The sequence below is a fragment of the Apostichopus japonicus genome, chromosome 3 (genome assembly GCF_037975245.1).
Source record: "Apostichopus japonicus isolate 1M-3 chromosome 3, ASM3797524v1, whole genome shotgun sequence".
Taxonomy (NCBI): domain Eukaryota; kingdom Metazoa; phylum Echinodermata; class Holothuroidea; order Aspidochirotida; family Stichopodidae; genus Apostichopus; species Apostichopus japonicus.
This window is the reverse complement of record NC_092563.1, coordinates 24,030,411-24,058,369: the sequence shown is the minus strand read 5'-3', so window position 1 is coordinate 24,058,369 and position 27,959 is coordinate 24,030,411. Positions and strand designations below refer to the sequence as shown.

At 36.3% G+C, this 27,959-nt stretch overlaps 1 protein-coding gene across 1 annotated transcript in view; it reads left to right on the top strand.

Annotated features, from left to right (window-relative positions):
* Positions 1–27,959, top strand: part of LOC139965556 (E3 ubiquitin-protein ligase znrf2-like) — a 41,208-nt gene that overhangs the window by 2,483 nt on the left and 10,766 nt on the right. The window contains exons 2-4 of the mRNA XM_071968046.1: positions 11,960–12,055; positions 18,357–18,462; positions 20,577–20,649. Of these exons, the coding sequence (XP_071824147.1) occupies positions 11,960–12,055; positions 18,357–18,462; positions 20,577–20,634 (260 nt within the window). The 3' untranslated portion in view covers positions 20,635–20,649. The remainder of the gene's footprint in view (positions 1–11,959; positions 12,056–18,356; positions 18,463–20,576; positions 20,650–27,959) is intronic.

The window sequence follows — 27,959 nt, the reverse complement described above, 5'->3', positions numbered from 1 at the left end:
ATTGAAGCCACTGTTGGCTTCTGTTTTCATTAGTAGTAGACTAATTTAGGCTAGAGGGCAACTCTCCAAATTTTGGAAAAGCTACTAGTTACTCTCGAGTAGAGTTTTGAAATCTTGACTCAATCATTGCTCAGTAAATTGACAGCAAAAATATTCTGAAGTATGTTCACAGCCTGTTATAATTTCAGCAAGTTTAAGCAGGTGTGCATACATATTGTATCCAAAGGATAAGAAAGTCGGAGCATAAATACTGTACATATCCAAATGTACTAAGTTAAAGATAAGTATTAGTGATATATTTTAAGTTATTACATCTAAATTTATACTGATTTAAAGTTCACATTATTTCTTGGAATGAAGAATACCACAGAGCTCTAGGAGCTTAGCTTCCTTGACCCATGCCATGACCCCTGTCAGTGTGGTAGGCTCCTTGAACATGGCCCCAGACCAGGGTTACATTTTGGGGATGTAATGAGCCTAGCCCCGCCCCCACCCTGTGCCCATCCCCTTAAAATTTGGTGTCTTATTCTTTTGTGTTTCCAACGATCGAGTGTATGGTGATGACAATGGTGCTTCCTTGTTACATACAGTACATTTACAGTTCTGTACACTAGCACCCAGTGCTGTAGGGTATATGTTAATTGTTTTGTGTCAGGTGGACAAGTCTTGACAGACTAATGGTTTATGTTGCAGCCTTTTATGCATGACATGGTTTACATGCCATAGTTCTGATTGAAGACATCTACATTTATAATGTATCCACAGTTGTAATATTGTGCCTCTATATTCCTCTGAAAAGTCTCTGAATTAAAGTTTAATTTTAGGAGTTTCTTTCCTACCAATAGCAGTAAAGTTAGAGCTGTTAACTGCTGCTATTTTTGCTTTAAGTTCTGGGAACTAGTCATTTTTGGTTTCGATGATAATCGTAACCAATGCAGTCATGATGGCGTGTGTGCGTGTATGTACTTGCTTTGTATTCTGACCAAGGACTTGAACAAAAGAATTCCAGGTCCTCGGATGTGATTTCTAAAGAATCACCACTTCCTCAAAAGAATTCTTTTGTTATGGGGTATTGTTAAGGTTAGGGTACGTGGATTTGAACAATGGAAAAGCAATGGGGATGTTCGGTCTGAATGTAAAAGACACCTGTATGTTTGTGTGTGTGTGTGTGTTGTGCTCAGCTTGTAAACACGATATCTCATGATAGGAACCATGGATACTTATCATTGTTCAAATGTTGATATGTCATATTGAGAGGAAGAACGCTATTGTTTTTTTGGAGGTCAAAGGTTATCTGAGGTCACCAGATGTCAAACACTGAAAACATTGTAAACACTATCTCAAGATAGGAGGCATGGATACTTCTCATACTTATCATGTGGATGTGTTATATTGAGTAATAAGAACTCTGACCTTTTTAGTGGAAGTCAAAGGTCATCTGAAGTCATCAGAGATCAAATATTGAGACCTTGTAAACACAATCTCAAGTTAGGAAGCATGAATACCTTTCAAACATGAAATGCAGATGTGTTATATTGAATAGAAGAACTCAATTGTTTTTGGTGTGAGGTCAAAAGTCATCTGGGTAGCCAGCAGTCTGAAAACATTTTTAAAGCATGATATCTAATGGTAGATATCAGGACATTTATATGATAATGAGGTATTTCTGGTGAACAAGCAGAAGTTTGTTTTAATGAAAACATTGAAACCTTTATGCATTTTGTTAGTTTTATTCCCATTACTTAGAGGTGACAATGAAGGGAGCAGAATGTACTCAGTCATCATTCTGACACCCATGTATCATGTCAAATGTATGTACAATGTACTAAAACTTCTTTGGACAAGTATAAGGCTTGCTAATTAAGTACAGTATTAGTGACAGCATTCTGCTCAGTTGCTAAATGGTCATTGCAGGTGAAGGTATAGTTGTAGAGACAGGTGTAGTCAAGAACAACATGTGTTATCAAAACAACTAAAAAAAAAATTTCAAATTAAAATTGCTTGTTTTCATCTTTGTCACCTCTGGACACTGACTACCTTTTCATGAATACCCATATTTCCCTAAAAGACCTGTCTATAAACACATTATATTTTGAAAAAATGAATTGTATTAACCAAATGCAACCCTGTATGATAGATTCAAGTAATTTCTGTCAGGACTAACCTACAGTATTTCAAATAACAATAATAACAGTACTTAAGTCAGTCTCAAAGTAAACCACACCCATTTGGCACCTATATGGTAGCAGAAAGCCAAATTGATTGATGTCTATAATTCCTGGAATGATATTCAAGAATTAGGAAGTAAGTAACTGGCAAATTTTGATGCCATTGACTTTTCAGCAGTTGAATTCACAAAAGGCTGTAATTCTAGTCATGGGAAATGGTTTAGTTATTAACAGAGGTTATCTTTGTTGGTAAGGTATATATTACATCCCAGAGTGGTTTTCGAGTTTGCACCCAGACATGTTAATAAGTAAATACACTTTTAAATTAACCTGGGTAGTATGGTAGGAAGTGGTCTGTGGAAGACAAAGCTATGAATTCACTTCCTTCAAAGCTGCATTTCCAACATGGTAGGTAAATATATCCCGGACCTAGCCAGGTAATACCGTAATATTCATGCAAGTAATACGACATGCCCCTCAACACTACAGTACAAGGAGTAAGCTTGGTAGGAAACCACTGACTTCTCAGTATTTAAATAGAGAGTAAATGGTCTTCAATTACTGTATTCGCAACAAATTAAATATAATTCATTTCTTTTTTTCTTGGGGATTGTGCCTTAAGATTGCATTGTTCCTTGTACCATTTTGGTTGACTGAAGTGTTGTACTAGATTATGTTTTCAGATTCTCTAAATATCTGAAATTCCTTACATGGTCAGGTCTGGCAACATCAGATTCTCACAAATTCATTGAAATTGAATTTTTTTTTTTTAAAGCTGTGACCAAACTCAGTTTGAAACTTGCTGATTGCTAATCGATAATAATTATTCATCTGTGATGAATATTAAAGCATGGTTAATTGATCAAAGTGTTGCAAGGCATGGTTCCAACCAGGCTTGGGGCGATTACATCTGAATGTAATCGATTATGATTACGATTACTTGAGAATGTATGATTACGATTACAGCCTTAAGTTGAAGTAATCGATTACGATTAAGATTACATTGTAATGTAATCGTGATTACAATCACGATTACATTGTGGTTACTTGCACAATCCTCTGCATATCTGTTTAATATAACTCTCTGCCGAGAAATAGGGCAATGAAATAGGGCAAAGGAAGGGCATTTACAGTATATACGGACAAATTTGTGGAAGTATATCTACAATTCCTACCAGGCATTACACATTTATTCCTTAACACGTTTAAGATGTGTAACCCATAAGTCCAGTAAAAAATACAATTTAAACAGACAATTAAACAGAAAACCAGTTGTGTATGCAAAAGGATTGTGAAGGCTGAGAGGCAGCATTGAACAGAATAATTCAGGTGATAAAAAATCCTTGAATATGGCGATCAAATCCCCAGTACTTCTTAGTATAAGTTTATTGTGCTAGAGAATTCTAGAAGCAGGAACACTTCTTTGGTCACACTAAAAGCCAATAGTAAGTATTAGTTTTAATCATTTCTACTAATTTTGCCCTTCTCATTCAAATTTCACTGTAATCATAAATGTAATACGATTACGATTATTTTGCCCTTGTAATCGATTACGATTATGATTACTTCGTCATTTTCACAAAAGTAATCGATTACGATTACGATTACTTCAAAAAATGTAATCGATTACGATTACCCCAAGCATGGCTCCAACTAGCCCAACACACACACATTTCTAGTACTAGACTGTAGATTGCAACTAGACAGCCAGACTTTCATCAGTTTCTATAATTTGAAAACTCAAGATCCTGCTTTGAACAGCAATTAAAGTACCTGGGTAAAATCCTAATGCAACTTCAAAACAAAATGTGAAACTTTTAGCAGTAATACTTTACTTGGTTGTTGTAATACGTGAAGATATGTATGTTATTATTTCCATGATAAGGAACACAAGTGATGTTTTGTTACAGTCCATAAAGTTTCAATTAAATCCCTTGTTTTTTAGCTTGACTTCCTCCCCGTTGAGGAGGATATGCAGGAAGGGAATTGTCAATATGAATATGGGTAGAATACTGAAGCACAAGGCTCTGCTTTTTTTGGGTTTTTTTTTGTGTTTAATGACAAAAACAGTCCATTGAGCCTCTGACCCATGAAACCAAAACTTTTCCAATACTCTCAAGAAGTGAAACTCTTGGCTGATCATTGCCTTTTTGTCATATCAGGAAGTAAATATATCTGATTATATAGCAAACTAAAGGAACCAGTTCTGTACAAGTTTCTAGAAAAATATTTTTTTTATGTGTGTACACATAGCACATGCTTGCAAACTAATGAGTGTATTACATCATGTGATGTCTAGTATGTTCTGACATATGGCTTCACCAGCTATTTATTCACATAGCTAAATACAAAGCATTGGTTATTATGGTTTGAACGTTCGGTAGAATCTGCATTGTGAGTTAAATATGTGATGATTATTATCTCATGGATGGTATTTGAAAATGGCTGAGATTTACCAATATAAACAATGCCCTTCTTAATACGGTCCACTTTAACTGCTCTCTAGCTAAGTTCTAAAACAGTGTAGACTTAGTATTGACTTGCAGTGTGCAAAAAGGTAAAGCTTGCTTTTTGAAGTTTACAAAAAAATTACTGAATGACATTGAAGACACTGAATGAAAGCATGTGAGTGATACCTTCTGTTGATTCATACAGTGTGCATTATGGCTTTAGTTAATGGACATTCGAATAGCGCTTTCAGTAGAAAGTTCTGTTGTGCAAAAATTTTCCAATAAATCAAGTCATTTACAAAGGCAACACTGTCTAGACAGATGAGTGTCAAGGCACTGTTTGCCGGTAATATTACTTGTAACCATGAGTAACAGGCTGATATTCCTGCTTTACGTTATTTGCTGTTGGGCAGAAGATTTACGTCTGTTAAGAACTTGTGTGCGGTTCTACATGCCAAACCCAAATGAAATTTACCAATGTGTTAACAAGGATTGGAAAACCTTGTAATTTTGTCTCCCAGGAATATATATATGTTGGTGACATGCATTTACTTTTTAGTTCCTTGCTGAAATCAACAAAACCTATGCGGTCAGGTTGGTTTATGTGCGTGCGTGCTTCTGTGACACTTGCTTGGATCCGGGGTAATGGAGGGATGTATATTTGTCAAACTTGCTATGTAGATGTATTATAGTGAGAAGGGTGCTGATCTTATGAATATTAATGAGGGTATGGGATTCAACGTAAAAATATTTACATTGCAACAACTCCACAACCGTAAGTCAGATTGTAGCCAAACTATATAGTTGTTGTTTAATATTTTCCATGCTTTTTTACTTTCTTTGACATTGGTATTATACTGTACATTATTGTGAATGTAATTGTAAAAAAAGAAAAAAAATGAAATAAACGAAACGAAACGAATAGCTGGTACATGTAGGCCATCAGGGCCTCAAAAAATTCTGAGCCCAAATTTTATTTTCACCTCAAATGCATTTTGGGACACATTCTGTGGGCCTTAATTTGTGGGGCCAAATATGTTTGGGACCAATTGGGCACAAAATTTGATTGGGGCCCAATTTTTTTGGGAGGGTCCAAAATTTTAAAAATTACAATAACTCCACAACCTTAACTCAGATTATATCCAAACGTGGAATACAGTTGTTGGTTAATAGCAAGTATATATGTGGGCATAAATATTATGATATTGGGTGATGACATACCTGTACAACATTTTAGTATTCCACTAAGCAAGGAACCATAGTGCCCTTTCGGCTCTCGTTTCACTCCTGTCTTACCTGTCTCCAGTCACCTTAAATGTACTTTCCCATCTACAGATTTACAGTACCTAACCTAAGAAAATTCAAAATTGTTAAACATTATAGCATGAAACTGCCTTATATGGTTCCACTAATAATGGTTGATAATCCACTTCTTCTTTCTACTTGAATAATCTACCCTTCAGAAGTCATACAAGATTTTAAGAGTTAAGTTTTTAACATTCCTAAACATTAGTTCTGAATTTTCTTTCTGGTGACATCTTTGGCACTCAGTGTCTCTCTCCGACAAACTAATCTTCACCTGAATCAAGCACTCTAATGTTCCTGTGTGTGTTTGTGTGGGTTAAAACAAGATGATATAGTGTTTGTGTGTGTTGAAACTTGAAACAAGATGATATGTATTACTGTAAGGTACTTGAACTTCATATATGTAGTTATTCAATATTGTGGATCCACATCAGTGACTTCAAAATCCCAATCGCTTCTTGTGAAGGTAAAAGGTAATTTCAGGTCAAGAAAAGTGAAAGTCCTTCAAACCTAATGAATCAAATGATTTTAAATGTTCGTCAAACTTGACACACGTGACATATATGATACACACATCAATTGCAAAGAATTGCAGTTTACCAGTGGCCGCATTCGGTGCCAAAATTTACAAAAGCATCCATTTCGGAAGTTGCAAACAAAATGTTCCATGGTTCATCCCTGTTCGGCTGTTCTTAAACTACCAGCTATTCATCATCACCTCCCTTTCTACTCCACTGCCTCACTGCAGATTAGGAAAGCTAGCACATAATAAGATGAAGCACTGTTCACAGCCACAGCGTGCAGTTTGGTAGGTACTGTAGTTGTTTTGTATAAAGTTCTAAGAAACCTTTCAATAGTGACTTTAGTTTAATGCTCAGCTGTGTCCAATTCAGGACTCCCTTTCGTTCCCTCAGATCTACTGTGCTTAAAATACAAAGCAGGGATTTCACTCTAGTTTTCTTTGTATTCTTGTTAGGAGTATATATCACAGCAGCTGGATGGATCAGGAATCTGCTATTAAGACATGGCAGCTCCCTGGATGGGAGGTATCAAAGAACAGTTAAATGTCAATGAATGAATAACTTCTTCTGAGAAGTGACAGACCAGCATTTGTTAAGTTTTGTAGTCCTTGCATTAGCTTCATGATTCGTAGGTTCCACACTTTCCCCTGTGACAGGGGAATACTTGTCTAATTATCTCCTTATAAAATGGTTGGGCCTCTTACCTTCAGAGGAGATGTAAAGTTGGTTATGAATGATCCCTATGTTATAACCCATAAAAACAGGGGAGACCATTTATTCCTCCTCAAGTAGCAGAACAGAACTTACTACTGTACCTCTCCTACATTCTCCTCTACCATAGAGGCTTTGGACTCATGGCAGTGGCAGGTCCCGGATTTCTTGGAAGGGACAAGTTCCGGTAGATACCGAAGCTACTACCAAAATAGCATGAATATGTAGGAAACAGTGTTCATGCCACGATCTAGGGGATCTGGGGGCTTTTCCACCACTGGGAGTTTCAAGTGGAGAGCCTTCTGGTCGTTTAACTCATTTAACTCTATAAAACAAACTGAGAAGAAAAAAAAACTGCCACTCACCCGGCTAAATTTCCAACTACAAGCTGACACAATGATAGGTAGCGGTTAAGGCATGTGTAAGATCAAGGCTATGTAGTGTAGGGCCCATTGTTATAACCACTGACCAAGGCCCTACAGTGTAGGGCCCATTGATATAACCACTGATCGAGGCTACAGTGTAGGGCCCATTGTTATAACCACTGACCAAGGCCCTACAGTGTAGGGCCCATTGATATAACCACTGATCGAGGCTACAGTGTAGGGCCCATTGTTATAACCACTGACCAAGGCCCTACAGTGTGGGGCCCATTGATATAACCACTGAGCTATTTCATTAAATAGGCCCATATCCATATCGCAACTTTCCAACGAGCATTGAAAAATGTTTCCTCCATTTTGTGAAGTATGGAAAATGTCATTTATCATCTACAACTTGTAAATAATCAGACAACATAACTCAACTTATTAGGCAGGTTACTTTTGTGAAGTTTCTTATTGTAAAGACAAAATGATAAAACATAAAAATGCGGAGGTTCTGAGTATAGAATTGCTATGCCTATTTCATTGGTATGTATGTAGCATTTTTGACATCTTGTGTTGCATCTTTGGTATGCCTTTGTCAGATAAATTATTATTAGTCTTGAGTCAAATAACCCCAAAAAGTTGACTCATTCTGTAGTGCAAAAGACAAGATACAGATTAATAAGATTATATTTACATCAATGTTATATTTATTATGATTTATTGTTTATGGACATGTGTTTTGGTATGATATAGCTTCGACAAAAATTGTTGTCAAACTCGATGGAGTAATTTTTTGTAAGATGCTGAACTCTGAAAATGGCTTTTAATGTTTTGCTTTGATGTAATACTGTGGTATCAAGGATTATTACAGTTGATGTGTTGAGTGTATGGAGCTTCTGATTGGTTAAAACATGTCATACAGCTATTCCCATAGTGTAGGAATCCAGTATTCATTGTGGGAGATCTATATATTGCACATGTCATAGTTGTGTGACAAAGCTTTTGTTTGAGGCTATTGTGTTTACAGCTGTGATAAGCAAAGTTTACCCACAGCTTATCCTTACAGTACAGTTCTTTAGAAGTGCTAGGGTAGTCAGGTGTATGAAGTAAGCAAACTGTTGAATGGACGCATGGTTTAATGTCTGCTTACTGTCTTTGGGATTTCAATATGTGTTTCACAGGAAACCATGTGTAAAAGTAAAAGTTTCGATCCTAGCAGGTTCTTCTTCAGAGGCTAAATGACAAGTGACAGCTTTGTTTTTTTGTCACAGGACACAATTCAAGTTGAAACCTATATATTTATATATATAGAGAGAGCTGTTTATAACAGTTTCTATTAACCCCTTTGTGTTGAGATTTCTGCAGGACATATGTAGGGGAAGGTCAAGGCTATTAGGTGTGCTTTGATGGCATTTCTCTTCTAATTCAATCAACTTTTTTTGTGTTTGCTTGATCAATATCTGTACTGACCATTGTAGCAAGCAGACCTCATCTACCAAAACAGAAACTTTGTTGTCCTAATTTTCTAGGCGCTTTTAGGTCTTCATATGCTCTTTCTTTGAGTTTGGTCATCCATGTACTCAAGGGTTTCTTTCTCCGACTATTGATGTCACCAGAGTCCTGTGTTTTGGTCATTAAGAGATGTACAAGGTCATCCAGCAATTTAGCCTGGATGCATTGGTGAATTAGAGACTGAAGCTTGCACTTTTGCAGGGCTTCTTGCAATACAAAACATTGGAAGGATAATTACATCATCCCCCCCCCCCCCAAAAAAAAAATCAGATTTCCGGTTGTATCGTACCATATGGATTTGGATGACTTCAATTTCCTGTTTCTGCCATGTCCCTAGTCCCTCATAACTTTTGTGGATGACCACACCCCCCCCCCCTCATCTCTCTCATGCTCCTCCCTGCCTGGATCCACTTTCCATCCTCTCCTGTTCCACTCTCCAAACCACCATCAACTATTGCTCTGTACACATGTGTAACACTATGCATGTATCCATGTTTGTCTGTTGACAGTGCCTAAAGCATCATCATTTATCTGCTCGTTGTGTGTTAACTTCCATTTTCCATTAAATTTGCATTTCCCATTGCTTTGTAACTTTGAGTCACGTACATTAACTTTGTGACCTCGCTTACATCACAATTCAGCACTCTCCTCGTGCCTAAATTAAGTGACCTTGTAATCATTTCAACGCTGTGCGGCTTCGGCGACCGGTCACTACAGATCGATGACCATCCTAACTTAGCTATATAATTTTGTTCAGCCATAATCGGATACCCCACATTTCCACAATCTAACTCAGATATGAGGTTAAAACTCATATACATAACTCCTAAATTGTAATAGTTAACAGGTGACTCAACAATATTTAATTAATATATATTGCTTCTTAGCATTTGTACAACCTTCCGCATTTAGCTGCTCCTCCCAGGTGGGATATTAAAATATAATTTACAGAAACAATAGATTTTTCTCATGCAAATAATTCTTTCCTTCTGCTGGTACTGCCGGTGATATATCAGATTTAATCGTGCTAATATGTAAGTTACTGTAGATGCAATACAAACTATATACAAAAAGTATATATAGCTAAGTTGCATTGATTCTGCACATAGCTGTATTATATGCCTTGTATGTACTTTACTCTTTGTACTTTCTGCACTGATAGTGAAACTACCAATATTGCACAGCTGCCAGAAAAAGGGGAAATTCTGTAACTATTTAGTAATGTCTGCACTCTAGATATCAAAATTAATAGTTTCGTTCTCATATGGCATCGCATGTCATATGATGTTGTACAGTTATAGCCAGTATGCTTATACATAACATGTGCCAACAGACTACAACATTAACCAGCGAGCTACAGTATGTTGCTAATGGAGATAACACACACATGCATACATTGTGGTGTACAGATTAACAAAACACTGAAGACATCTCAATGCACTATTATACAGAACTGTAGGTGTGTGTATGTGTGTACATGTATGCATAATCCGTGACTGTGTTGAGCACTGTTGAATTGACAGGTAGCTTAATCGCCAACAAGCAGTTTAATTAAATATGCGTGACTTGGTGCAATAACAAGTCAGATCCTGTATTTATGTAATTTGGAGAAACACTGAATTTAGATAAGATAAGTTAATTGTCCAATGTTGTTGTTGATTGATTTACATATTTTCTTGTAAGAATTGTTGATAACAAATTATGTTGAAATTTGCTGATGCATTGGGAGGATGCTAAAAAAGGAAGAAAAATATCTTGCCAACTTGATCTCACTCATAAATTATAATTAAAGATGTTACAAATGATTACAGGACAATTTGCCATTTCTTTTTGGTCATCATTCTGTTCAATGTGAATGACCAGCAAACATCTAGAACTAGAGACAGACATCAGCGTGATTCTTCAAATATTCCCGGAGGATACGTCTGGCAGTTGAGAGTAAGAATCATACCTTAAGGGGGGGGGGGGGGAATCATTGACAATTGATATAGATCTCTGTCCGATCAGTCTAGACACCCCACAGAGTCAAAACTACTTGTACTCAAAAGCTACCCAGGGGTAATAGATGGAGTGTAAGTTAGTATCTTTAATTAAAAGGACGAAGTTACAGGGCTTCTGTCACTGAACTTGACAATGTTATTTACTTTTGTGTTTAAAGCAGCTTTCTATGTTAAATTTCAAATGCAATTTCAATGCTACTGTACTCAATACTGAAATCCCATAAGAATTCAATTGATAAGGTTGACTAGTCAACTTTCATTAATTCCAATAATGAAGTTAAAGTAAACCAGAATGCAAAATGCATTGAGGTTTCGATGACTTTAATGCACCAGAACTAGCTGTTACAATAAAACACTATGTCATGATAACACAGGTCAGTCTACTGTACGTGGCTATACACACCTCCATCAAAAACTAGAGGGGTCTTGTATTCAATGTTATGAATCCACACACCAAGTATTAGAGGTATCCACGATTTCCATCGTTACACATCATGGCACTGGAGGTCAAAGGTCACCCAAATGCAGGTCGACTATTGGATTACAGTAGCATAACTCCCAACCTTGATGGACATTTGGTTCTCAAGTTATTGCAAAAATACTAGTTTTTGACCCTTGGAAAGAATCCTTTACCCCATTCACAACTACTGTAGTCCACAAATATCAATCATTTTGGACCCTGAGTTAAAAGTCAAAAATGTGAAGATCATTTTTCCCCCTTTCTTGTTGACATTTATCTTGTTCCTTCCCCACTGTTCTCCCTTCCCTAATTCGTTGTTCCCCACCCCCCCCTGCAACAACTGTGTACTCCCTTATACATCTAGTCTGGCTAGTTCTGTCTGCTAACATTTAACAAATGTGCTCCTTGCTGTAATGTACTATGTCTCTTAGTCAATTTATTCTTCTTATATTTCTCTTCTACAGGCATCAAGTGTCCAGTATGTTCTAAGTTTGTCCCTCCTGACGATATAGAAGTTCATCTTGTGGTATGTTTAACCAAACCAAGAATAGTTTATAACGGTAAGTCAACATACTGTAGCCACCTGTAGACTGTGTAGCTCAGTCAACTGTAGTAAGACATGTTAATATCTAAACCATACCTTCACTTTAGCAATATAATTCTGCCAGTCTATTAGTTGGTTAATTACTTATGCTCTCAAATCTATCAGTATGCATCTGAAGTACAGTACACCCACAATAGCATCGAATGAAAAGACTCTTGAACAAAAACACGTCTTGAAACTTGAGCCGTTTGGTTTGAAGTGGAAAAAGAATTTAAAATTTTTGCCAATGGATTTTGTTTGTTTTTGACAGATACTCTCTAGAATTAAATATAAAACAGTGTTAGATCGGTCATTCTACCATTTTATGAAATATTTTTATTGTTTTAAATAATTTAATAAAAATCAGGTCATATTTGACAAAGTTGAAGGGTGGCTTTGCTTGAGTAACAGCAGAATATTTAACAGACCTTATTAAAAAAGACCTACAAGATCACTCAACAGAGTCAGTGTCATACAGTAGCTGAGCAAATTTCAATGAGTTCTTACCTTTTAAAATGACCTGGAAATTCATACTTCAAGAATATTATTCCATGTCTGCTCTAAATTTAACTCACATTATAGCCATAATACCACTGCCAACCAGACACGATCAAACCAAGTGTCAAAATTTGCATCAAAATACTTTTTTTTCTTTATTAATCTTCACACGCCTGATGAACCAGGATACTGACTTTCTTTGTCAGGGTGATTGACTAGTTAGGCCATGGTTGTGTTAACATGTAGTTTAGTCGAATGTAAAACTTCCCTTAGAAAACACAAGTTAAGGTGCTTAAAAACAGTTAGCATGACTTGAAAGTTTGAAAAAAATTAATTACAATCAAAATTGTATATATACTGCCAATGATCAACTCATAGCATCTACACTACAAGTGATCAACTCATGGTTTTTATATACTACTAGTGATCAACGCATGGTCTATATACTACTGTACTAGTGATCAACTCATGGTATATATATATGGTCAAATTTCAGGGAACTAGATAGGACTGATATGTTTGCACCATCTGCTGACCACACGTAAGTGCAGTGTACAGGTGTCTCGCACAACCCGTACACGTGTGAGGTACCGTATGCAAAAATGAGGCGAGATACTAATTGTTAAAGAGGCAGAAAAACTGCCGAAAACAAGAGGATACTTAGCAAAACTTGGGGAATCCTGTAGAAAACTTTGTCAGGAACCTTCGTCGTTCAAGAGAAGTCGGATTCCAGCAAGTAAGACTCGGTTTGGCGTTAGAGAAAACGGAGCTCGAAAGACACGCGTTTTCCTTCAGAATGGTAAATTCGAAAGGGAGAGAGGGTGCGCGGTGACCTATGGGAGAGGTCACCGGGGGCGCAGTGCTAAAATTATACCAGTGGCGTCTACGTAGACTAGGAAATGTGCGTAAGTGTTGTAGGAGACAGGTAAGTATCGTCGTTCGTAAATACCCAAACCAGTGAGTTTTGGTGTAACTAGATAGGACTGATATGTTTGCACCATCTGTTGATTTCAGTGTGACTAGGAAACTCTATTGAATATATATTGATGATTATTCACTGAAGGAGAGCTACTTTTGCTTGAAAGTTCTGTAACATGCTGTTTAACTTCCCATCACTCAATAAATTATTTTTATGCATCTCATTCAACATCCAGCCTTTTATCTAAGTGTTTCTCTATGTGTAAACAGTATATACAGATATATTATCTGGATCTTGACACTACCAGAAGCTATGAAGCATATGGATCAATATGCTTCACGTCACAAAGCTTTGCATAATGTATTGTTTTAATTTTCAGACTTATACATATCCCTTTTATTAATTCATACCAGGAACAGGAAGTGGTGGACCATTCATCCAGGAATTATTAGCATCCACTTCCATTTAATGAAATGAAATATCCCCAAAACAGGACATATTCTTGGAATCTATTTTAATAATGTTTCTTGTTTATAAACTTTCTTGACCCCGTATGGGTATTACATCAAAGAAGTAGGGAGGTTATTTCTTCTAAAACCACCAGTCAGGAGGTTAAAAGTTCAGGTCTGGGTTTTGTTGCATAGTATGGATTCTGTGAAAGTAATTTTAATATATCATGCTTGGTGGATTTGTAACTTCAGTTAACCTGCAACCAATAGGTTCCATTGTAACATTCCCTTTATTACATCTGGTAGATGAATTATGGGAATGGACAATAACCTGTGTAGCATAGGCTTACCGAGAATTATTAAGATCCATAAAACACACGGTTACGGTACAAATCCGCTGTGTTTGTTTAAATTAATATTAGATACTGATCGATGGCAGAAGGTGACTCCATCTCATTGTAATACTGTAGATTTACTTCGTTCCTCACTTACCTGTCTCCCCACAACCTAAGCACTCTCGTTCTACCGTGCCTAGAATGAACTGGTAACCATTTTAACACTGCGCGCCCTCTATAACCGTTCCCTCTGGTCAATGCCCTTCCTTCTCATTCTACCACCCTAAGTGCCTACATCTGTTCGTTTTTTGTGTGGATTATGTTTTGACTTAATTTGATCGAAACTGGTTCCAATAGGATCTTCATTTGCCTTTATGGCATATTATATGCTGATCGATAGCAGAAGGTGACTGCATATCACTGTAATAATGTAGTTGTAAATTTTGGCAAAGTTATACTGTTTCTGAGTTCTGTAGGGTTAAACCACATTTGACTTTCTGATCTATAGCATATATTTCATGGCAAAGATTGGAATGTTTTCTGGCTGATCTTTTATGAATTTTCATCATGACAGATAAGTTGAAAATGTCTTTCATGTTTTCCTTTGTAACATGTTTTAACATACATTATACAGCATGAGCAAAGATAAGGACATTTACCATGCCTGCATACTGTATACATTATATATGTTATGCTGAAATATCCTAGCACAATTAAGTATGGCCTATACATATGTACTCCTTAAAGTATGTATAGATATTTCATGTTTCCATTGCTAAAACGCATGAGTAAACACTTTGGATGGTAGAATGAGAAGGAAGGGCATTGACCGGATAGGACCGGTCACTGAGGGTGCACAGTGTTAAAAGTTTACCAGGGCATACTAGACACGGTAGAATGAGGTGCTAATGTTGTGGGGAGACAGGTAAGCGGGTCACTCGTAAATATATAAACCAGTGAGTTTTATAATTTTCCATTTCTATAAGGCCCAGTGGGCTGCATTAATAGGCTATTGAGAGCCTCAGGTGCTACAGAAAACTGGCCCAAGGACCTCATATGGCAGGCAGGATGCACTTTGCCCACCTTGAATCTAATTACATTGGAGATAGGGAGCACAGTCAGAGAAGACCAAATGAAAAAATAAAGCATCACACTAATAAACAAACACTTGTGGCCTATTTCCCATGGTTTTAACTATGGAGTAGCCTGGCAAAAGTTATATGAAATTTAACTTGGAAAGATGCTTGTGCGGGGCGCGACCGGTTTGCAGGATTTTTCGAGATGTCCAAATTTTTTTATCAACAGTGATTTGGAACTTTCTGGCATAGTCCATGGTAGGGGGTTTGGTGGTTCATACGTGGCTCTGTCCTCCTGGGTCGTGGGTCTAAAAGTTTACAGAATGCTGCATAAGCCGACATCGACTGCTACCCGTACTGCAGGTTTCATGCAGGGATTCAGCTGTAGAAGATCACAGCAAAAAAGGCATTGGCAAATAATTTGAATTATATTGTTATTAGAGGCAGCTAACTTTTCACACTGATCGTCATTTCATGCATTACAGTACAATGTATTCGATTGTGCTTACAGTCATTCTTATCTAAGCAGGGCATATTTGCAGAGTAACTTTAATTCCCATAAGCAGCCATTGCCAAAAAGAAGTTTGCATTTGTAATTTGCAAGCAAGCAGTTGCTGTAAGTAGTCAAGCACACAATCCAAAATAACCACAAAACACTTTCAACCCAAAGCTGTCAAAACTCATTACTGCTAAAATTACCATCAAAGCACTATCTGTTTAAAGTGTGTTAACATTACAATGTATGTTTTGGCTTGAAATACTGTTAACTTGTGTAAGTTCAGATATACAGGTGACAGGGCAGTCCCTATAGTATACTGAGCTGCTCAAATAGTGTGTCTTAGAAATTTATTACACAGCCGCAACTGCGGAGAACTCACTTGCTATCTACCGCATGTGCACAGACGAGGGACCTACTGACGCTGTTGTGGAATTAATCTATAGCATGAACAACAAAAAAAAGATTTCTTCTCAAATCTTTGTAAAATGACTGGCTTAAATTCTACATATATATGCTATATATCCACCTCACATCTACCAGATTATGACACGAGAAGGACCTATACCTCTCATATAGCCTAGACCTTGATCGACGACGACGACATACTGAGCAAGTTTAAAATAACTTTTAATCTCGACCTGTCCACGAGGAATCACTTCAAGTGTGATCTAGCATTCCCGTCTCTGCAACCAGCAAATTTATTTTATTGCATTAAAGCACCGAACATGCCGTATTAATATGTGTATCAGCGTGCATATCTATATGCATGTATGTATACTCGTGCAGGTTTAACACTTATATATTGCAGACCACGTATCGCAAGAGTTACTTTACAAAAGCATCGTATGACTGGAATTCCCGGGGGTTGGGTTATACACATTTGACTTTCAAATGACATGCCAGTTTTGGCAGTTACTCTCTGCTGTAGACTCGCTGTGAGGTCTTGATTATTCATAACCGGTTTGATTTCTTAAATAATTGAAATGGCTTGAGAAGTGTTGTGGTCTGGAGTGAACGCTTTGAATATAAACATGCAGCAGGAGCAGACTCAGGCCTGCAGTCGTGTTGCTGATAGGTTAATCAATATTGTGTGCAAAACAGATTGATCGCACAGATGGTCGTTAAACGATCCTCTGCGGCAAATGTCGGGCTATCTCCTTGATTAGAGACGGGTGTGTAGGAGGAACAAGAGGACGGGATGAATAATCAGGAATGATGGCTCTTTATTCATCCACGGATCAGTTTATAAGTCAGGCCGTAACGCAAGGGAATTGCTACCAAAGGTCACACTGTATGGATCAGAAAGTGAATGTATTTTTTCTTTGGCTTGTTTTTAATTTGAAAGTAAGCAAGATAGATTGCAAAAGTCCTATGCAAAAAATGTATTTCTTGCTGGCTAGAAAACAGTGTGATTTCTTATGTTGTTCAAGCCACGTTTTTCACTTGGTCGGTGACTTTTACCGAAACCAATTCAAGAAGATGCTTTTAGTTTATGCAATTGTAGAATTTAAATCCAAAAGGAAAACAGAGACAGGCTGTGAATGAATGAATGAACAATGAAAATGAGAAAAGATGGAAAAAAAAACAATAAGATGAAATCATTTTCTCTGATTATTAGCAAGGAGCCAACACAGTTAAAAACATTTCATTCAATATAACAGTTCAGGACTTCTTGAGGGAAAATAGTAATTTAGTGTTCAAACATTGTGTACTTGTGCTCTGGACAAGTAGATTAGCAATCGGGAGGTTCAGGGTTCGATCCCCGACAGGGTCATAGTAAGGTGGGTTTTTTCATCCAAGAGTAATTTACGGTTTTCCCATCTGAAATGACTTTCTAAATTGAAAAGATTCCAAATTTGAGTTACAATGTTGAATTGGAAGCCACCCGACGTGAAAGTTGTAATCCATAAGCCCTTCGCTTAAGTGTCGTAAAAATAACTGCTGGTTATTTATATGATATTATAGCCTTTTTGAAGTCTCCCAGTTTTGTCTCTCATGAATACTATGGTTCCTGAGTGTAAACAATGCGATACAGCACATCTTTAGGCTTGACCGTTTCGCAAAGTATTTTGCGAAGAGATACTGGTGAGATAGATTCTTCCCTGATCTTACTTTTATTGAACAGTATCAACCATGACCTTTGACCTCCTCTGATTATGTGACCTGTGGCATTTTACATTAATGGACATATAGACTTATATAACAATTCCACCATTCTGCACTCATAGCATTTTGCGATGCGATACCAGATTTAAAATCTTCTCTGATCTTTATTCGAACAATATCTGAAGAATCTCTAATGCATGCATGACCAGTTCATCTTTAGTGCTAGATGGTAAATGATGTATTATAGATATATCTGTGAGCGTGTTCAGTAAAGTCTTGTATTAGACACATTTCCTTATTCAAATTGATTGATTTTATTTAATTGGTACAGTAGATATACAGAGATCAATTACTATATCATTTATTTTTTCTCCTTCTTTATTTTTTTGTTTACAGAGGACGTCTTGGAAATCGACTCAGGGGAGTGTGTTATATGTTTAGAAGAATTAGAGCAGGGAGATACTATCGCAAGGTTACCTTGTCTTTGTATATATCATAAAACGTAAGTAAATCTTCGCATTTCATTTTGGCACCGTCGTGAACTGTCAAAACCTGTTTTCTGGTTCAAAGTTTAATTCTTTCAAACATGTAAAACTGCAAAGAAAGTATTGGGTAAAGAGCATACAAAATCAAGGCCTCAACTAACCCCTGAGGTCACTGCATGGATTGAATCCTGTCCAAGCCAAGAATTACATTTTTCAAGTTTCTAATCTTTCAGTTAATACCGAAAGTCTCCTGAATGAAACATGCTCTGTATAATTGGGACTTTAATGAGGCGGTAAACTTCCAGCATTGACACCACTCTGGACTTTATGGCACATTTTTGGCCACAAATTGATGACTTTAAATATCTTGGAGAAAAACAAAGTTGAAAGTTGCAAATTTTTCGACTTTTATGCCACTATTTGAAGTAAGATTTAAATAGATAAGCTAGTTATGTATGTCGTTATGGCATAGTGGAGTCAGTGAGGTTGAGAAATATCATAAAAAAGGACGCAAAATGCTGCTTTAAAGTAATAGCACCTTCTAGGATGTGAAAGATATCTCAGTTTCTCTTAGTGTCTCTTTCATAATGTGCTTTCATATTTTCCTTTCATATTTTCCTTTTCAAATTGAAATGTATGTTTACCGAAAGCACAGCCTGAATATGGTAATACTAAACCTTTTCCGTAGTGTGTTCAACTTACATAACTTGCAACAAAAGAAAATAAGCGACAACAGCGAATAAACTTTGAACATTAAAAACTCAAAATAAATCTTTCATGTCATCAAATGACAAATCCACTCTTTTCAGTTAGGTTGATAATGACGACCATCTTCCTCAGCACTCTTTGTAATTCTGTTTAACGCCTTTAATTATTTCCTAACATGTACAGCAATACAGCATTTATGTGTTAAATTGTGAGTCTCATAGAGTTTGTACTGCTTTACAAGTTGTATCCCCATTCTGGGGTAGAAGGGACCGTCCCAGTGATTGCAGTACATACAGATTCTAAGATCATACCATCCTTTTGTGTCCTTGGCCTTTCCTTACCTGTTGTCATTGATTCTTTCGTTTTCCTACCCTTTTGTCATTTCTTTGTATTGTACGCTGTTGTTGGTTTGATACAGTGTGAAGGTAATTGCTTCATACAATAACAAGCAGTGCAGTTTGCATACACAGCTATTGTGATGATGGAGGTTAAAGTACATGGTCACCATACAATTGATCAATTACCATTGTGATGTGATAGTAGCATGAAATGTAGCTGATGAAATGTAGCATGAAACACTGAAGAATATTTGTAGACTAACAATAATATGGTCTGCTCTGAAAACAGGTTTATATAAATATTTAAATCTGTCTGCCTTTCCTAAACATTTTCTGAAAATTAGACATACTGTACACACACAACTTACAAATATACCACTAAAAGTTCACTACTAAGGATATTCCCAGTGATTCCAAAAACAACAAAAAATTGGGGGGGGGGGGAAGGAAAGAAAAAGAGCATCATTTGAGATGCCTTGTGAACTTTAAGATCTTGAGGTAGATTTTAATTAATGAGGAAATTAGTCTTGACTTGATTGTAGGCATCATTTGTTACAGTACTAAAACTTATTAGAAAAGTGCATTTATTGAGAAGAAACAGTATAAGCTTGACGTTGATCATTTTTCAAGTAGCCTATCCAGTAAGTTTGTTAAGTTAACACAAACAGGCAAGGAATTTAAGGAAATAATACGAGAGATGTCTACCCTTAGACAGTTCAATCACATCTCTGTACAGCATCTCTATGCGTGAGATGAGAACATATCCCCTGGATAACCCCTACTGTGACAGGTCTGTGTAGAATCCTAACATTTGACAGCTATGATTAAATTTGATCTTTGATAATATAAACGGTTATTTAATCTCTGAATTTTCTGTCACAGAAACAGCAATCTCTTCAAGACTATTATCCCGCTACCATGCGTATGCTAACATTTTACCGCTAAAGCACCTCTCCATGTTGTTCAATCTTGATCCATTGTTCTTCCTATTTGCATATTTTCTATAGGAAATTCATTTTATAGTAAAGATAACCTCATTCAGCATGTCATTTTTTATGTTATAATCATCTTCTCTCTTTTCTCAGGTGTATAGATATGTGGTTTGAGAGGAACCGTTCTTGCCCGGAGCACCCTCTAGATTGAGCCGAGTTTGAACCGGTAAGTATCCGCAAAACCGTAATAGAAAATGGTACAAGATCTTAGCACAGTGCATTAATAGGTCTGCAATGGATTAATTTCATAACAACATCCCAAGCTTTTCATGGAATGAAGGTTTATGAATGCGTAGTAAACATTACATAGATTCTCATCTCAACATTTTGTTTGCTGTATATTAAATGTATCACATTTGTAAAAAAAGTGGAGAATATTAAAAAGTTTTGGTAAATCATCGAAAGCAATTGATACTAAACTACCATTACAAAGCAGCTCAGTTAGCTTGACAATATTCAGGTCTCGCATGAAATAATGAAGAGAATCGTCACATATTTTGAATGCTTGCTTTGCATGTGTTACTATAAGAATGCAAAAAGTACAGAATGTTGATTTAATGAAAAACAAAACTCTAAAATTGGACAATTTTTTTTTGTGAAGAATATTAGAAGTATTCTGAGATTGACCAATGGGGGATCATTAACGTTTCTACTGATGGCGTTGTCATAACGATCCTAATGCGCTTGATCCTTACATGTATCTCCAAAGATCTTGTATGTATATATATCTCAATGTATACATGCTAGTTGTGAAAATAGATTTCAAAAGATCTCGGCTTCAGTATTTACGAAGGAAATTACATATATATACAGTAGTGATGAACACTATCATGCTTTGCTACTATCAACATGCACTGTAACCTACCTAAAACCTACATGTGTAGCTACCAGTACTTATTTCTAAATGCAGTCAGACATTTCTGTGGCATCTCGTATATTTATGAATGTTTGAACTATATAACAATTACAGTGTGTTTACCCAATCTTTCCAACATTGCCAGCATGTTGTTTGAAAGTTCTGTCATGTTCTCTCTCCTAGTCTTAACCCCCTTCCCTCCCCTCTCCCCCCCTTCCCACATAAAATTGTAGTTTCACACAAAACTGAGCTGATAGTCTTGACCATATATACAGTGTGGGAAACATTGCACAGTGTCATACAATGTACCCATTGTTGTGTACAGGCTGGATTATGTTTACTTCCTGGTTGGCATAATATGAATTGATAAGAGAGGTTGGCACATTATTGACTTCCTTTCTCAGTGTATTGTGCTTGGAGTAGGTAAAGTTAAGGAATAAGGTGTTTGGAATACAGACTCTTGTTTGTAAATGGATCCGTATTTTTCCCTTTCCGACCCCAGCTTCCAATAGTGCATTCATACCAGTGATTCTAGGACGTTGAGGAGAATTATTAAATAAGACAATTCAAACGAGGAAATTCTCCGTTGAGGGAAGTAAACTTTAGTCTGTAAAAGCTTAATGATAGTTGACTGATTTTGATCCAAGTTGCAGTATATCTTAGGTTAAACATACAGAAGCGCAGCACAGGGCAGTGCTGTTTATAACTCTAAAGTAATCAGTTCCGTTTAACGCGACCGATTGCATGTCTGATGAAGGCATTGCTGTAATACTGTGTTAAGATGTCAGATATACTGACAAGACGATCATCTTTGACAGTTCATGCCAAACTGGTAGAGGATTATCCATCCCTCTTCCTCCACCCCTACCACCACCAGCTGCTTCCCCCTCCCTCAGGAAGTTGCAGGCACACTTGGAACATCACTGAACATTGTTATGACTTCTGGCCAATTCCCCCCTGCACCCCCCCCCCCTCCACTCTGCATCAGGATTCCTGGTATCGCTATCTTAAGTTCCTTTTTATCAGCTCTATGATTTGTTCAAATCATTTGTCTGCCTCTTCAGAGTCTTTGCTTTCATATCACTTAGTAGAAATGCTTGGTCGAAAAATGTCCTTCGAGCTAACGCCAATTTTACCATTCAAGCATTTCTGACAAATTTGAGGCAAAGTTGAATTGCAGGAACTTTCTACAGTAGATTGATAATTTCAACATACAATTTTTTTATCCTGAGTTAACCATCACCTTTTTAATCAATCGAAATTGTAGTAAATTGAAATAGCAGAGACTGACATTTCGTGGAAAAATGCAAAACAATAGTCCATTTGAAAGCGAAATTTATGATTTATTGTCAACAGAGCACTAAAAACCTTTGATAGTGTGGATGATTATTTGGCACTGATCTTTATAGCACTTGTAATATAATGTCCAGTGAGTGGATATGTATATTTTATTGATGGCTTTGTAAATTCTTTTAGCTGCTTATAATGCCTTTCGATCCTTTCGATCCAGAAAATTGCAAAGTGCTTGAACCTTTTAACGAAATTGCCAAAAGAATGGACCATTAGAATCGAGTGAAACCATGCACTTGCCTTGGTATATATTAAACAAAAGATCATATTTTGTCCAAAGAGATCTGAATAAAATAAGAAAGTATGTCCTAAACGAAAGTAATTAACACCACTGAATCACTAACAATACAGAGGTCAGCAGTTGCATTATGGGTAGACTTGTACTTTTTGATGTGACACTAGTTTGATGTGACACTAGTTTGATGTGACACTAGTTTGATGTGACACTTGTAGGCTTGCGGTCTGTTTCGTTTGTTGTTTCTCCTTGTATTGTACACGTATGCTATAGACAATACCAGGAAAGCTGCATTGTCATTGGTGTGTTATATGTAGTGTTCAACAGTGCACCATTTCAATTGTAGACATACAGTACATATCTCATGATTGTACTTTGGAAAGAATGAACTATTATCTCAATCTTCAAGAGTTTAGGTGTAGGTTGCTATGGACTGTTATACACAGTATATAACTATATAAAACAGTGTAACTATACTGTATAACTATGGACTGTTATACACAGTATAACTATATATCGCAGTATGTTATGGACATACTGTATGTTATGGAATGTTATACACAGTATAACTATTTAACACAGTATAACTATAAGTTGTATAACTATGGACTGTTATACACAGAGAACTATTCTTCGATTTAACATAGTGAAGCTATAGTACTGTATAACTATGGACTGTTATATACAGTATAACTATATAGCGCAGTATAACTATACTGTATATTATGGACTGTTATACACAGTATAACTATATAACACAGTATAAAGTAGTTGTAAAACTACGGACTGTTATACACAGAGAACTATTCTTCGTTTCATTGGCATCTCTGGCGTATCACATTCAATCAACATTGTTGTGAGTGACTATGTTGTATATAACTATATAACACAGTATAACTATACTGTATAACTATGGACTGTTATACACAGAGAACTATTCTTCGTTTCATTGGCATCTCTGGCGTGTCACTTTCAACCAACTTGGTTGTGAGTGAACACTACCTTGGCAACTGCATTAAAGGTTCATATATCAAGTTTGGAGGTTGATGAGGTGTAGAGATGCCCACAGTTGTAATAGGGTTTCTCTCCAGTGAGTTGACATTGACCGATGATGATTCAGCATGTCACTAACGAACCCAGACAATTAATTGATTAGACACAATATTGACACATTGCACATTGTGCAATAATGAAATATCAGGATTATCAGCAAGGTGGTGTATATGATGCTAACGGTATGCTACAGTGTGTGAAGGTCACACACATAGTTAAGTAGCACATATATGTGCAGTTGTGCTACTTTACTACTGCATGTATGTGAAGGCAACACACATAGTGAAGTAACACATATATGTGTCCGCAGTGTTTTCATCTCATTCACCTATATGTTTGTGCTAGAATTAATACCTTTTTGGCGTTAAAACATTTTGTTGTTGTGTTTGTGCACACGTGTGGGCATGTCTAAGTCTCACAGCTGGTGACATGGGACAAAAGAAATTTCTGTCACCAGTTGCAGTCGAACAATAGAGAACAATTGTCATTGGGTGTCCAGACAAAAGGTTAGAATAAAGGGAAATGTCATCAGAACTTTGTAGCTAATAGAAAACAAGATTGCGTGTGTGCGTGCGTGCATCTGTGAAATGTTTGCTCAGATTCTTAACTTTGGATCCAAAACAATACTTAGATGCTGCTGGTAGTATTTTTAGATGAGTAATCAATTCTAAGAATAGCCTATTTTGTCAAATAATGGAATTTTCAGACTGAATTAGAGTTAGAATAAATGAAGTAGGCAGTTGATTTTGATTCCCCACATGTATCATATATTTCATTACAATAGAGAAACCATTGCATTGTACTACAGAATCTGAATCTGAGAAGATATAAATTGCCAACTTCTCTCTAGGATCAAGCCCATATACTTACTATGTGACAGTTTTACATTATCTTGGAAAATGGTTGGCATTTTAATCTTGCCAAGTGTTTTCATAATTATTATTTCTCCAGTAAATCTTACTCCTCATATGAAATACATGTGTGTGAAATATCTCGATATATTGCTGTTACATTTATAAGTGAAAGAAGAACGTTTGCTTCTGTGCGATGGTTTTGTCTACATCATATTAATCCACACTTTAAATATCCATTCATACATCTAGTTATCACAAAAAACTCCGAAATTGGGAGAAGAAAAAAAATATAGTTTTCAAGTTGCTATGTCGGAGCCAATCAATAGTAGCTTTGAACTGCTAGTGAAGAGGTTCTTAGTGACTCATTTTAAACATACTGTACATACTTTGTAGTTTGTATGTTTGGTCAATCCAAAACGAAAACTAATGTACTCAACATGGAATTACTGTGAAATAAGACATTCTCTGGCATGACTTAGTACAGAGATGGGTCTACTCGGGCAACTTTGGTAATGAACACAGGAAAACTAAATGCTACTGTCTATCATAATAATAATAAGTAATATTTATATAGTGCATAATCAGCAAAGCTGCTCAAAGCACTTTACAAATGTAAAACCTAAAAACAAATAGTAATAAAAACCTAAATATTAAATATATAGAACCAGTAAGGCATAAAATGTAAAAGCCAATAGCAACAATATCTGTGTTATTGGTAATATAATGTTTTAACTGTAACACAAACAGGGCAAATTTTTAATGGTCGTTCTGTCGTCCCGAGACGACAAAATTTCTGTTCGTCAGTTTGTTTACATCAAATTCAGATTGCATTTCCGTAAATAACCGCGAGTGGGTTAAATGATAAATTGATATCATCCTCCATGGAGATACAGAAATAAAGCAACATTTGGGGAAGACCTATATGGACCCACTCAAAGAGGAATTATTTGGCCCAATGCTTGGTGTTCTATTCACAAAAGCTATAGCTTAATATAACATCCCTCCTACAGTGTATATATTTGTCATTCCTTGTTTATCCTTTTGGACCAACCAAATTTGCTGTTTGGGCAACAGCAACATTAGACCTAGTTGTCCGAAGGTTGTCTGAAGGAAGACCAGAGCAAAACCCTTCAAAATTTGCCCTGACACAGCATGTACTGTATCTGTAGGGGTTTTATAAAGGAAGGAATACCTTCTCACTTCACACACATTATGTATTCACTTCTCTCTCCACCTCTCTCTCTCTCTCTCTTTGAACAACAATATTTTCTAATCGTGTGAATATTTAATCACAAAACTGAACAAATACTTTGTTATAATCCAAATTAACATCGCTTGAACCACCAAACTTGTATCACAAGCGTTGCAGTTATTTTCAGCAGAGCCCCTCGGGATACGAATTCTCAATATTAGTCACAGCTTTTGAGCAAAGAAAATATATATATATATCGTAAAACGTCAGACTGTTACCATCCTCACGGCTGATGTCGTAATGTCTCGGAGTAGACAAGATGTGTGACCTTGGGATTACGAAGCATTATAAATGGAAAAAGGATGAATGCTGTTCGTGTGAAGGCTGTGTAGACCAACGATCTAATAAGTGTTATTCATATTGCATATTCTGAATGCTTGATGGAGCACTAAGGGTGATGTCACCCAGTTACCCAACTCCCAAATATCCGTAGGAAATGGTTCTTGTATGCGAAGAATATGAGAAGGATATATATATGCATCTCTCGTTCGTGGAGCTGCATTTTCTTTCTGGGATACACTTACAATTAAAACTCAACTGTGATAATACTTTAAGGTGGCGATATCATTAAACTTGTGATTGTTTTATCTTATACGAATTCGTTATTTGTGAAGGTTAAAAGTTTTGAAATGTTAAATAGTCAAAAGATCAATGATTGCGTGGGATGGGGGGGGGAGGGGGGTACCATTGTTGGGATGGATTATGTTCATCGCTGGCTTGAGAGACAAGTTCAGTGCAACTAACGATGATGCAGTGATTAAAAATTTCATCCCCAAGGGGTGGGTATATATATGTTGTTTTATTTTGGCTGATCGTACAGAAAATAATGAATTTTCATTTCATGCTGATGATAATGAAGCAAGGTGATTGTACGGTACAGCAAGCAATGAACTACCAGGCAATCGCCGGGGGGGGGGGGGTGTCTGTAATCATCTCAGGGTGGTAGATAATGTTTCTTGGCTATTAATAAATTACTATCAGATTGGAAAATCTGAGAAATCTCTTGATTATATGCAGTGTTAAAACTAATATGTAATGGAGACGATGTGCCAATGTCATAATATTGTCAAGCATCAGAAATAACAAATTACATTCAGGAATATGTAAAGTTGTGGGCGTCTTTGTCAAAAATGAAATGATTGTTACTTAAAAGCAGTTCCAAATTGACTTGATTTTGATAATTTTCTTTTATTTTGAAGCTGTTTTTATACTAAAATCTCATATCAACTTGATATATATATATATATATATATATAAATGAAAATCGTAATGAGTTGGAAAATATATATAAAAATATATATATATCATATATATATATACATATACATATATATATATATATATATATATATATATATATATATATATATCACATATATACATATATGTATATATAATTCTCCTTTTCTTTCTCAATTATCACTTTCATGAGATACATGCACTTTTTTGCCTTCTTCTTTTTGGAAAAAAGTCTATCAAAATGCAGTCAGTATCAATATATCTTATAAAGAATGTAAATAGAAAAAAAACATTGCAGCAGCTGCCACAGGTCTTATTTGCTCATTCTACTTTTAGGTATAAAATGCTGAAATTCATTTAATTTTGTTTGTAGTCGAGCATTGTTGCGACCATCTGCGAGTCACACACCATTTAACACAGCACATGGCATAGGTTTTGCTTTCTGTTCTTTAAATTGTCAATGACTATATTTCTGGAAAATCAAACAACAGCAACAAGGCTTGTTTTCTCATTCTCCTTGGTTACGAGAATGATCGTATCACTTCTTGAAACAATTTTGAAAAATCACCAAACTCAAATATATTGAAAAGGAAAAGAAGAAAAAAAGAAATTAGAAGTAAAAAAGAAACATGAAAGA